This window comes from Alexandromys fortis, unplaced genomic scaffold (genome assembly GCF_014885135.2).
Source record: "Alexandromys fortis isolate MF-2015 unplaced genomic scaffold, M_Fortis_MF-2015_v1.1 scaffold_125, whole genome shotgun sequence".
Taxonomy (NCBI): Eukaryota; Metazoa; Chordata; class Mammalia; order Rodentia; family Cricetidae; genus Alexandromys; species Alexandromys fortis.
Genome location: NW_026068026.1, coordinates 4,579,908 through 4,594,286, shown reverse-complemented (window position 1 = coordinate 4,594,286; position 14,379 = coordinate 4,579,908). Strand labels below are relative to the sequence as shown.

Below are 14,379 nucleotides of genomic sequence, written 5' to 3'. Positions count from 1 at the left end.
GTGTTCTGACTGCCTGTATGCCTGCACACCAGAAACTATACTTTTCTTATTTTCGCAAAACATCCCTAACGTCTTTCCCTTTTATGATCCAGGTTAAAAAAGAGGCCTTTTCTTCTATTTTTTTGTTAGGGATGAATCATGTAAGGAAGAAAATCTTAATTTAAAAATACTTATTAATTTGTGATATTACTAAGGAGAAATTAAAAATCTAAATTTTCACGGTAAACCTACAATGCAAGAGACCATGAACTGAAATATAGTATACCACAAATGAATAGCTGCAATTTTGCATGCTGTCCTAAATCCTCACAGCAACTCTCCCTGGAGGACTATGTGTTTCCAGACCATTTATAAATTGGCTTTTCACCATAATCACAAAGAATGCAATAGATAAATATAAAGTGTGAAATGTAATTGACATTGAAATACTCATTCAAAAAATTCACGTAACTTGTTGAGACAGCATTCATGTAGACTAAATATTAAAGTTGCCTTTGACTAATGGATTTCATACACTCAATGTGTGTTGCACCAAGCACCTATCATCCTGACCCCTTTGATGTTCTTCTCCTTACCTACCAGTTTACCCATTATCTCAATTTTCTAGTTATCATCTTAATAGGAAGTATATATTTTCAAAGATTTATTAAGTAGAATTTATTGAGTGATTCTTAGCTTAAAAGATTTTCTTTACTACAACTTGCAACTATAGTGACATACATAAACCATATCCACATATTCATAAATACTAGGTACCTCTGGAAAAATTTCAAACAAGGAATTTCAGCTATAAAAACTCCCAAAGTTATGCATTATCATTTAGCAATAACATTTTAATATTTAATAGCATTTTTACTTAAAATTAAACATTTTATAGCTACAGATAGTAATAAACCACAAGAATAAAATTCACTCCTTTATTTAAATAATTTTCTGTATTCAGATCATTTTCTGAATAATGTTTTGCTTATTGTTAAAATTTAAGAAAAATTCCAAATTTAAATTATACATACATCAAAGGGAGGCAGGAAAAAATACACCAGTATGCGGAGGTAAGTGCTTTTGTACTGTATTTCTCTCTTAAAATTTTTTAAACTGTTTATTTTTGAGTAATGTACAGTTTTGTGTATGTACTGGGACATGCACACAAGTCCAGGAACCTACAGAGGCCAGACAAGGCATTGAACCCTCTGGAACTGGAGGTACAGGTGACTGCAAGTCACCCACATAGCTGCTGAGAACCAAACTCAGGTCCTCTTCAAGAGCAACACACGCTATTAAGCACTGAGCCATTTCTCCAGTTCTATGCTCACTTTCTAATCAGGGTACTTAACATACAGTAAAGGTGGAGAGGGCAGGAGGGTGTTTTTTGGATTTGGGAGATGGCTCAGTAGCCAAGAGTGCCTGCTAGGTGTGCTTGGTATGCACACACAAAAGCTAGCCGTGGTACATATGCCTATAACCCAGCACTGGGTTGGGTGGGCTGTTGGGTACTTGAAACAGCGAGCTTTGGGTTCAGTGAGAGTCCTATCAAAGAAAGAAGGTATATACTGAGAAGCTGACACTGATATTCTCCTCTGGTCTCTGTACACATAGAACACACACAGTTTTCTTTATCTGAAAATCTTAATTTATATTATTGGAAACGTACCTTCTCCCAAATGAACAAGTCCTCACAAATATTTAATCTTATTAAAACTAGCTTAATTCTCTCATTCAAGTCTAATCTTCAATTGGACAAATGTGTATCATCAAGAATATCAAATTCTTTAACTTTATAAGACTACCATTTTTCTATGTGCGGGGAAAATAATGTCCATTTCGTAAGGCCCCTAAACTATTGACTGAATTAACTCTACCAAATTTCAAATTATGTTCCTACTTCAAGTACCAATAGATGGTAACCTGGGCAGAGGTTCGTGTCCAGTGGAAGATGAAGGGAACCATTAGCTGTCAAGGAGATTATGTCTTATAAGATCTTCAATCAGGCAACTCTCCTACTGCGAATAATGAACTTCAGTTTCACTTAAGAATGGCTAAAATAAGTTTGAAAATCATTAATGTTTTTGAGATTCTGGAGGGAATTATATGGCTAATGTCACCATTTTTCTTTCTTTAGAAGATTTTAATGAATGAGCGTGTGTGGGCACAAGCCTGTGCAGCCAAGGTCAGCGTCAGGTATCAGAGTCACCATAGTGAGTCACCTGCTGAGGACTGGCTCTCACTGGAACCTAGGTTTGCCCATTACATGAGGCTGCTTCAACGAGGAAGCCCAGGATTTGCTTGTCTCCATCGCTAGCGTAGCAAGCACTCAGCACAATGGACTAGTTCCCCAGCTGGGGATCAAACTCAGGTCCTTAGGCTTGCATAGTAAGACTTGGAACACCTGACTACTTCCCCAGCTAACCAAACTGTCTTTGACAGTCTAGTATAATACTTGATATATAGCAGATATTTACTAACAATTCATCTCAGTTTCTCTGAGTTTTTAAAAATAACTATATTATTGATGTTAATAGTAATTTTCAAATAAACTGACAGAAAAAAGTTATCTACACATTGAATCACAAGTCATTGTATTAGGTACTAGTAATTAAAACAACAAACGCTAATCAAAATATGAACCTTAGTATATTTTTAAAAGATACTAATAAATCAATACAGAAAGTAGGGGAGAAATTTTTCTTAAATAAAGATAAACGGATACTGATAAAAATAAGGACAGGTATAGAGCTGTGTTTTGGGGCTGAAACTTGAAGGATAAATTGATGCAACCTGACAGTTAAAATAATTTTTTACGGGATAGATGCAGGGAAATGGGAAGAATGGTACACCAGGTACATGAACAATGCATTCAAAAGCTCACTGTAGGAATACTATGACAACCAAAAGACAAGGATAGTCTAAAGATAGACAACTAGACAAAGAGCTAAACCATGACCTGCACATTGGTTAAGGAGTCTGGACTTCATAACCTTTACGGAGCCAGGAAAAGTTTATGAGAGGCAAAGAGTCAGATTTACATCTTAGAATGAATATTCTAGTGAAGTAAGACTACACGAATATGTAAGAAACTGGAGGTAACAAGGCATGTTGACTATGAAAGACAAGGGCTGGGAAAGAAATAGAAATTAGTTGAAGAGATAGCTACAAGGTAGATTCTGTTGCTAATTGTGATGAAACACTATATATGTATACGTAATTTCTCACTATATTTAATTATTTTAGACTATACCAAAAGGGAAGATCAAATTGGGAGCTAATAGGTCCAACAGCGATAGAAAAGCTACAGTTCCCTAAGCCTACAGCTCTGTTAAACCAGTTTATTTGTGATACAGCTGTCTCTGCTTCTTTGTGCAACACCTATGGCTGCTTTTATACCGTTACAATGGGAGAGTCAAAGTTGCAACAGAGACTTACATATGGCCAGTAGAGACAAAAGACTATTTGATCCTTATGTAGTCCGCTGATCTATCTTACAAAATTAGCTATTTTCAGTGAAAACATTCCTAAGAAGTAGAGTGTTTCCAAGCTCAACAAGGAAACTAGAAATTACAATTATTGACCAGTGAAGACAGAAAAGAGTTAGAAAGAGGTAGCCAGAGACAGACTCATCATGTATCACACAATATTTACAAAGTTTTTAAAGGCACAAATAATTTAAAAGCTGCATTTAAAATAAGCATTCCTGTTGGGCTGGAGAAATGGCTCAGCAGTTAGAACATCTGTTGCTCTTGCAGAGGACCTATGTTCAGTTCCCAGCACCCAAATTAGGCAGCTTACAACCACCTGTAACTCCAGTTCCAATTTTAAGGGATCCAATGCTCTCTTCTGGTGTCCATGAGCACCAGACATGTACATGGTTCAGACATACTCGCAGGTACTTACACATACAAATAAAATATAAATAAATAAATCTTAAAAAAATTATTGCCAAAAATACCTGTCCTTGATATAAGCCAGCATCCTGAATGGTGCTATCTGGTTTATTCAGCGGCTCAAATGTATTACTCATATACTTGTTCCACAATCTAGTCTCCTTCTCATCTGGAATATTGAAGATTTTTCTTATTTCCTTTTCAATTGTATCTAAGATTTAAGAAGGGAAGATATGTAAATACAATATATTTAAAAAAATAGGTATATTAATTACAAAGAGGTAAATGCTTACCAGTCTAAACATTATAAATTTATAAAATAAGGATAAAATAGCAAAATCAGATAAGCAAATACATAGACCAGCTATGTGTTTTTAAAGGGAAATGGTAATTCTAACACTGATAGATGATTATTTGAGGAATTAGACTGCAAAAGAATGCAGAAACAAAAGAATGATAAAAAGACCAAAATTAGAATATATTCATATTCATAATGCAATCAATTTAACGAGTATCTTACATCAAAGAATGAGAATATATCCCCAAGATATACTATGAGATTATGTGTAGGATTACAGAAACAATCCAAACATTCCATTTTTCTTAGCGATTTCTTTTTAAATAAAGATGATTGTTACATATATCTAGTGTGTGTGCATATTTATTGGTATGTGAGGAAGCATGTGCATGCCTGGGTGTCGTCATCAGAGGATAACTTGAGTGAGTTGGTTCTCTCTTTCCACCATGTGAGCTCCAGGGACGGAATTATGAGATTGTCAGGCGTGGCTGCAAGTACAACTATAGCCATATTGTTGGCCTGATACAACCATAATTTTTACCTGAGAAACTGTAAGAGGAGGCAACTGATTACCACGATGGGAAAAAGGTGAAGTAGAGGGATGCGGGCTAGGGAAGAGTCTAACTTCATGTATAACTATAACTCTTTTTTTTTTTTTTTTTTTTTTGAGACAGGGTTTCTCTGTAGCTTTTGGTTCCTGTCCTGGAACTTGCTCTGCAGACCAGGCTGGCCTCGAACTCACAGAGATCCGCCTGCCTCTGCCTCCCGAGTGCTGGGATTAAAGGCGTGTGCCACCACCGCTCGGCTTATAACTATAACTATTAACATACATAAATGAAGATACAAGGTGGCTGAAACTGAAATCAACAGTGTTCATTTGAACATTAATATTTTATGCCAGGGAATCAGATGAATTAAAAAAAAAAACAAAAAACAAAACAAAACAAAAAAAAAACAGAGAATGACCAAGGGAGAGGAGGCCAAGTATGGTGATACCAATACTTTCCAATTAAGGAACTGGTGGTGTTTCTAGACAAGTAGTGTACAATGTTCAGTTTTGCTGGTTGGTTAAGAAAATGGTTAAATCATCACTCAACTTTGCAGTGAGGAACTCACCAGAGACCACGAGAGAAAGAGTAAAAAGAGAGTTAGCCCTGCTGTAGTGTGCCCGAGAATGAACAAGTAGAGGCTGCAAACAACACGTGCTAACAGAGGGGGCAGGTACAGCTAAAGATGACTGCAGGCATTGCTCTGATGCTCCTTAGCCTGCTGCCCTGCCTATCTGCAGCAATCGATTTCTAAATAAATAAATAAACAAACAAACAAATAAATAAATAATAAAAACAATGACAGCAAAAGACAACAGGGAGTTAGGGGCTGGGACTGTGTGTGTGTGTGTCAAACACTGGAGATGAACTGAGGGACTAAGCATGTGTTTTCCACATATCACTCTGACCCTATTACTCATGAAGTCAACGAACATTTTTTTAAAATACACAAAACAGAAAATTGTGAAGAACATTTCTTGTAGGAATATTTACTTATGAATTCAACCAATCTTATTAATTTTTATTTAAAAAGCAGTTTTTAGTAGCTTTACAACAAACTGTGTCCTTAGTGGTTAGCCCTAAAACATATGAAGTTGAATTTAATTGGACACTCAGCGCCCAATTAGAGCAATTTAGAGAGTAAAAGAGTCAAAGGCAAGTATTTAAGCCCTAATAGTCTAAACTATTTCAAACTGTCTACTACTATCATTTTACTAACATGTGGGTAGTGTGGGTAGAAAACAGACTATTTTATTAACTTAGAAACACAAAATTTAATTTCCTAATTCTAGGTAGACAACAACTTTTAAAAAAATTAGTTTCAATTAAGGTTTTTAAAGACCAAAGGGAAAACACACACACACACACACACACACACACACACACACAATCTTTTGCTTATTATCCTAATTCCAAGCAGTTTGAAAAACATCCATTTGACAATAAGAAATTTCAAGTTACCAAAAATTCAGTTCATTTACAATATTAAGACATATATTCCATGTCTGTAGCCTTAAAAAGTATTAGAATATCTAAAGTATATGGGTTAAAAATCTATGTAAGATGAAACTTTCTGAACAGATATTCTGTATAAATTACATTTATCCTCTATAAATTTTTGTTTAGTACTTAATGCAAAAACTTCCTAATGGCTGTTTTCAGTGCAGAAATTAAAATCAATTGCTGATTTCATGAGTTTTTTCAAGTCAAATAATTAAAAAAAGGTATCTGACGGACTCAGATTTTCTATAACATTTCTGTTAAAATCAAAATTTATAACTTGCTAGAGATCTGATGATTACTAATTATACTAGCATGTAGTTATTTATATTCCAGTTGGCTTTCAAAGATCCACAAGGTGATATGTAGGTTGCTGAGGGAGAATTGTCCAACAGCCTTACCCAGCCATGGTAAGCCCTTGAGAGCAATAGCATAAGAACATCTTGCAGTTACAGGTGACCAACAGCCATCCCACTTGATTTAAGGGCTGTTAGAGTTGAGCAAAGTCATGCTTGGTGCTGTAAACCTGGCAAAGAGCCTGTGGCAGGAGAGGTCACAGACCATACATGATGATTTACTATTTTGCTAAACTGGTCCAGCGGCCTTCTATAAAACCATGGATACAGTGCAGCTATCACCCCTCATTTTCTTCCAGTCAGCGTTCTCAGTGACAGTGCCCAACTTCACAATACACTAATTTCTCTGGCATGCTGAGTTCTGCATGTCACTTTTCTCTATTATTTGTATTTTCCAATAAGATCACTTATCTTTTAAATAAATATTTTATTTGAAGATAAATGTGTTTATATTTGTTAGCACTGTGCATTATAAAGGTATCAGAAGAGGCTAATGGGGATGAATGTCATTCTATCACACACATGTATGAACATTTCATAATTAAAGCTATTAACATGTATAATATGTATAATTAAAATTTTTAATGTGCTCAATTCAATGTCAAATTTTATACAAAGCTATATAGAGAACTAGGTCCACTGATAGTTGAAACTATGTTTTTCTTTTTATTTCTCTCTCTAAGTTTCTTTTTTTTGAGACAGGATTTCTCTGAGTCCTAGCTGTTCTGGAACTTGAACTTGCTTTGTAGACCAGGCGGGCCTGAAACACACAGAGATCTGCCTGCCTCTGCCTCTCGAGTGCTGGCATTAAAGGTGAGCACCACCACCACCCCCAGTCCCGAGACTACATTTTTCAAGCTTACTCATTAACAAAAACCCGTTAACATCAAGCCTGCCATCTTGGCTACTTACCTGGAATGAAAAAAAATACCAATTGACTTTTTATTCCCCATTCTTGGCCAATTTTATTGAAACATGGTATAAAGTTCTACTTAAATTTATATTTTGTTGTTACAAACAAGGCATGCAATGTTCAAATGCTAATTTTAAAATTTGATTCTCTTAAATTAAAAATAACCAAACATTCAACTCATTTAATAAAAAAGTAAGAAACAAGCTAGTCCACTATAAGCTAGGAGATATGCATGGAAGCTGAGACTGTACAGTGTTTATGAATCTACCTGTAAACAGATTAGTACCACAGCAGACTACAACCAAGAACCACGACTAAGTCTCTAAAAACAGTGACTTGGGACAGGACTGTGCATTACCTATTGTGTCAGCTTTGCTAAATCGCCGAGTGACAACATTGTTCATGTTTCCATTCTCACAGAGCTTCAGTTCTGTGAGATACACTTCCACTTTGCAGTGCTTTACAAACATACCCTGTTCTACCACCTAAAAAAAACAAAAACAAGTTAGCATGCATTCTCTCAATGTAGTTCTCATAGTAATACATATCTTTAACAGAGCCTCAGAAAAACTAGATATTCAATAAAATATAATAAGCTATTATAAACAATTTAAAACATTAACAGTTTAGAAAGGCATTCTACTAATTTGTTAAGATTTTGGTATGCCATAAACAATAAATTTACCTAAGTTAAATCAAAATGACTGTAAACCAATTTCCTATATATGATTTTCACATATAGCTATGAATAAAGATACAGACAGATGCCTACCTTTTTAACAGTGTTCTGACACGGAAAACTTACAAAGCTTTATGTAATAGTATCTACAAGGTCTGTTATTACTATTTATGTTAAAACATGACTTTTAAAATGACCACTCTGTCCCTGTAATAGATATATTTGTTTCACTCTCTAAAATGACTTAGTCTGACCTCTAAATGGGTACTTAGTAAGTCTATGTAGCACACAAACAAAGAAAAGCTGTCAAGCATGCAAGAAATAAAATATAAGACAATAAAGTATTTTATATTAGGTTCACCTTTGAAATAAGTATATTTCCTTTTGCTCTTCTAAAGGTTAACTGTAGGATTTCAGTCATGAACACTGTTTCTGAAAATAGTAATTGGCCTGATATGTGATACATTAGACAGATATGGCAAAAGGGAGGCGCAAAGACGCACATGAAACAGCAGGCTCACGTCAAAGTCAATATGGGAATCACAAAACTTCTCTTTCACTCTCAGAAAAAACTGTTTCAACCCAGGGTTTTTAAAAAGTTTATCTTGAGTTTCTTAGATAATCCAACATAACTTTGCTTTCTCAGATATGCTGTCTTCATCATGTTTGTTGCAAATCTTGACAACAGTTTTATAGACCATATGTCTCACATTTTAATAACTTAACTCCCAGTGCAAAACTTTTAAGTTCTGACCAAGATGATTTAGCCCTCTTACAGAGTCACGCTGTTTAAGAATATAACAATTTACTGAGTTTCTCTAAGATTTTCTCGTAGCTATTTGATAATTTAAAAAAACTAGGAATCAAATATTCTTACCAACAGAAACCTTGGGACTGAGACTCATATCTGAGTAAAATCCTAAAATACTATAGACTGTAACTTTGTTTAGCTTCACTAAAGTCCACATTACAATATTTCTCCACTAAAATCAAATTTCCTTTTCTTGACCTGAGAAACTGATTTTCGGTTTCATTTCTCCCACTTTTTGCATTTAGTTGTAAAGGTCCTCCTATGCAGAAATGCCAACAGTTTCACTATGTGACCTAAGCAGCTCATCTCCACCCCCAAACACTGAATAGTGAGATCATGGGCACACGCCAGCAGGAACCATGTGGTTTAACCACTTGTTTAAGTTACAAATAAGATACATCTTATTGTCATTTAGTTTCTCTGGTTTTGATGATTTCAAATGGTACTGTTGTAAATAGCTGGGGGATCAGTGTCTCTTTGTTACTAATTTCTAGCTTAATTCCACTAGGAACTGGAAACACCCAGGATACCTTCTCTCATTTGTCATTTCAGGAGTTTGTCTGATGACCCAGGATCTAATAAATTGCTCATTATCTTTATATACAGACAATAGGCAGTACAAGTGGAATTAGGCACCACTTTGGCAAATCACTAAATTCATTATACTTTTTTTTTTTTAAATCTTTCAGTTTGTAGTAGAGAGATTTGCAAGAAAGATCATATTCCTCATAGTTTCCAAGGTCTTCCTACTCTTCCTCTAAATCTTCACTGGCACCCTCCTCAAATGGCAAATTCTCAGTCTGCTCACGGCCTTTTAGGCTTTTTTTTTTTTTTTTTTTTGATACTCATATTTTCTGATCACTGAACAGCCAAAGCCACCACAGTCCCTGTTTGTTAATACTCCAGGCTCCTAAGCTAGTTTGAACAACCTACTGCACATGATGAATTATCTTTTAAGGCTTCACTAACCGCAAAAATCTCACATCATTTCTGAGGGCCAAAAATCTGTGGGCAGTTTAGCTAGGCGATCTGGGTTAAGATTTCTCAAGAAGTTTCTGTCGAGTTTTAGGCTATGGCTTCACTTAGAACTCATTTTACTGGCTGGGGGCGGGGGGAGGCTTCCTGGAATACACACATGTCCTTAACAGACACCTTAAACACTGTATGATCTCCCATCTTAATCTTAAAATATGTCACACCAGGCTTAGAAGACACCAGTATCCCCAAACTAGGGGATCAGCGTCAGGAAATACACAGGAAGATAAAGAACTACTCCGTTTTGAAAAATCCTTCCCTTGGACACAGAATCCTTGACTGCCAATTATTCTTGTAGTGCTAAAAATAGTGCACTGCTTCCTGGCTTCCACTGTTTGCTAGGAAATCATTTCTTTGACTTACTCTTTTGTAGGACAATGTATCCTTTTGTCTAACAATATTGAGGAATATCATTTTGTCCTGTTAACTTTTGATTATGTGTTTTTATTATTTCAGTCTGAGAAAGTGTTTCCTGACTCTGTAATTTAGTACTTTCTCAGTTTGGGAACTACTTCAGCTATTTCCTCTTCAGGTATTAGCCCTACCTGCCCTAAGATTCCAATGATAGGTACTTATAGTGACTAAACTTAGTCACTATACCAAGTGCAACTTCACTTTTTAAAGATATTCTGTTCCTTGGTATAATTTCTACACTGCATATTTTCTACTAACATCCACTGGTTTAAAAATTAACTTTTCAGCTCTCTTTACCACTACACTCAAAAGTATATTGTTTATATTATTAGTTTCAGAAGTGTCGGGATCTTATTTAATAGTTTTGTGCTACTAAGTTTTTATTTTTTGAGCTTACTAAGTCTACTGTCACCATGAACTGTCCCTTACAGTCTACATCTACTGTCACCATGAACTGTCCCTTACAGTCTACGTCTACTGTCACCATGAACTGTCCCTTACAGTCTACGTCTACTGTCACCATGAACTGTCCCTTACAGTCTACGTCTACTGTCACCATGAACTGTCCCTTACAGTCTACGTCTACTGTCACCATGAACTGTCCCTTACAGTCTACGTCTACTGTCACCATGAACTGTCCCTTACAGTCTATGTCTACTGTCACTTTTCCAGTTTGGCTCACTTACTGCATCTCTTGCTTATTTCCTTGTTTTCTGGTTATCTTGATTTTAAGGCAGAGTGCCTGACACTAACTTTAGTTGAAAAGTTTAAAAACTTAGTCCCGAAAAGTTACTTTTGTTTATGTATCATAGATTCTTTAATGTAACCAGAAATTAATACAATTCAGAGCTGGACACCAGACTCTACAAGAACAGTTAGTGTGTTTATTTCTCTCTATCTCAGGGTAGAGTAAAATGCAACTTCTTAGACCTACTGAATCAATTTGGAGGAAGATGCACTGCTCTGTTTGGTTCTTTGTTTTGTTTTGTTTTTTGAGATAGGGTTTCTCTGTGTAACAATCCTAGCTGTCCTAGAACTAGCTCTTCTAGACCAGGCTGGCATTGAACTCACAGAGATCCACCTGCCAAGTGCTGGGATGAAAGGTGTGTGCCAACACTGGGAAGATAAATTTCTATAAGAATTCCAGACAATTTTATGTATTTTAAAGTTTAAAAAGTACATGTTGAAAAATTTGAAATCACCTTAAGAACAAATGTACAAACTTCTAACTGACTTCTCAAACTTTTCTTTGTGTGAACTTTCCATGATTCTTTCTTTTCTCTTTCATTTCCTTAGTTTTCAAAAACCAAACTTCAATAAGTCCTTTAAAAAAGACTAAGAATTTTAAAAAGGCAATGCATTTGTTCATAGATCTAGTACCAATACTGAAACTTGTAGTGTATAATGTACTCCAGGCATAAGGAAAAGAATTTAATACACATACACTTTTCTTTAAGAAGTGAGTTTTGTCAAGGCCAAATGGATCAAAGACTTCGATATAAAACCAACCACACAGAACCTCATAGAAGAGAAAGTGGCACAGGAGACCACTTCCTTAATATAACCCCTGCAGCACAGACACTGAGAAAAACAATAAATGGGACCTCCTGAAATTGAGAAGCTTCTGTAAAGCAAAGAACATGGTCAACAAGACAAAACAGCAGTCTACAGAATGGAAAAAGATCTTCACCAACCCCACATCGAAAAGAGGACTCATCTCCAAAATATACAAAGAACTCAAGAAACTGGTCATCTAAAGAGCAAATAATCCACTAAAAAAATGGGGTATAAACCGAAACAGAGAATTCGCCACAGATGAAAGGAGAATGTCTCAAAGGGCTGAAAGACACTTAAGGAAGTGTTCAATATCCTTAGTCATCAAAGAAATGCAAATCAAAACAACTCTGAGATTCCATCTTACACCTGTAAGAATGGCCAAAATCAAAAACACTGATGACAACTTCTGCTGGAGAGGTTGTGGGGTAAAGGGAACACTTCTGCATTGCTGGTGGGAATGCAAGCTGGTACAGCTGCTTTTAAAAATCAATATGGCAATTTTCATACTGATCAGTATGGAATATTAGGAAACAACCTACCTCAAGACCTAGCAAAACCACTTTTGGGTTGATACCCAAAAGACGCTCAATCATACCACAAAGACATGTGTTCAACTATGTTTATAGCAACATTATTTGTAATAGCCAGAACCTGGAAACAACCTATATCCCCCTCAACCGAAGAATGGATAAAGAAAATGTGGTACATTTACATGATGGAGTACTACTAGTGGTAAAAACAATGACATCTTGAAATTTGCAAGCAAACGGATGAATCTAGAAAAAAACTATATTGAATGAGGTAATCCAGACCCAGAAAGACAAATATATATTTATTCATAGTGATTTTTAGACATAAAGCAAAAAAAAAAAAAAAAAAAAAAAACCAGCCTACAGGCTACAACCCCAGACAACATAGATATCAGAGAGGACCCTAAGAGAGACATACTTGAATCTACATAGGAAGGTGAAAAAGACAAGATCTCCTGAGTAAATGGAGAGCATGGGGGTCACTGAGGAGGGTAGAAGAGAGAAGAAGGGAAGGGAGTGGAGAAAAATATATAGTGCAATAAAAAACAATTTAAAAAAGTGAGTTTTGGGATATAAGAGAGGGTAACAATACACTATATATTCATTCATATAAAATTATAAAAATATTTTAAAGGAAAAACTGTTTTTAAAACAATGAGGTTTCTCTTTCAGTGCCATTTCATATTTAAAAGGCTATCCTTCAGCAAGTCAGAGCATTCAGTTCTCCAAGAATGACAAAACCAATGACCTATATTAACATTACACAAATCAGAATCAATCATTCAATAGATATATGAGGTCAGTTTATTTACCTTAAATCTGGTATTCTACCAGAGTAATACCCATTTTAGTTCCAAAAAAGTTCATTTTTAGTATTTCTAAAGTGTAATTGTAAAACTTTAAAAGATTGAAAGAAATTACATTTTCATTTTTAAAGTATTTTATGTTGTTAAAAACATTTCTTTAACTTTTAGTTTAGTTTTTAAATTGGAAAGAAGCAGTGCACCATATAGAAAAGTGGTCCCTCCCTCTTTTTGTCCTCATGTCCTCAACTGTTAACAGTCATTCTGTGTTAACCAGTCAATCATGAGTACTGTCCTTAGGAGGTGAGAATGCAGCTAAGTTTCTATACTACGCTATCAGCTGTTAGTACCTAGTGCACAAGAATGTTTTCCTCACTTTTCTCCTACGGTAAGTTAAGACGGCTTCAGAATACATCGAATTACCAACATGAGCTACTTAACAAAATATATTTATACTCAGTTATTCTCAAATATACCTTTCTTGCTATTGGCTCTTGGCCGTCCATCAGTGTGTACCAGCTGACAAGTTTATTCCAGCCCTCGGTTGGCAGCAGTATGTAATCCAACTCATCAATAAGGTGCTCTTTAAGTGACTGGGCATCGCCATCTACAAAGGAAAAAATAAACTCAGTACATAATAGGAGACAGCACACATCTCTAAATATAAACTTTACATACACTACAAACTAATGAAACTCATGAAGGTGATCTGAAGTATTTGCAATAATGAATTCTGGGTGGGAAAAAAAAAACGCCAAAAAGGTTCAAATCAATATTCTTCAAAATAGTCCAGCTGGCTTTGGTGAGCTCCCAATAGATCAGCCCCACTGTCTCAGTGGGTGGGTGCACCCCCCGTGGTCCTGACATCCTTGCTTGTGTTCTCCCTCCATCTGCTTCTCATTGGGACCTTGGGAGCTCAGTCCAGTGCTCCAGTGTGGGTCTCTGTCTCTATCTCCATCCATCACCAGATGAAGGTTCTATGGTGATATGAAAGATATTCGTCAGTATTGCTATAGGATAGGGTCAGTTCAGGTTCCCTATCCTCAGCTTCCCAAGG

General features: G+C 35.7%; 1 protein-coding gene across 3 annotated transcripts in view; it reads right to left on the bottom strand.

Moving 5' to 3' along the window:
- Window positions 1-14,379, bottom strand: part of Usp15 (ubiquitin specific peptidase 15) — a 97,135-nt gene that overhangs the window by 59,092 nt on the left and 23,664 nt on the right. For all 3 annotated transcript variants that reach the window (XM_050163866.1, XM_050163867.1, XM_050163871.1), the window contains exons 3-5: window positions 13,799-13,929; window positions 7,852-7,978; window positions 3,944-4,089 (exon numbers count right to left, since the gene is read on the bottom strand). In XM_050163866.1, coding sequence (XP_050019823.1) covers window positions 3,944-4,089; window positions 7,852-7,978; window positions 13,799-13,929 — 404 coding nt within the window. The remainder of the gene's footprint in view (window positions 1-3,943; window positions 4,090-7,851; window positions 7,979-13,798; window positions 13,930-14,379) is intronic.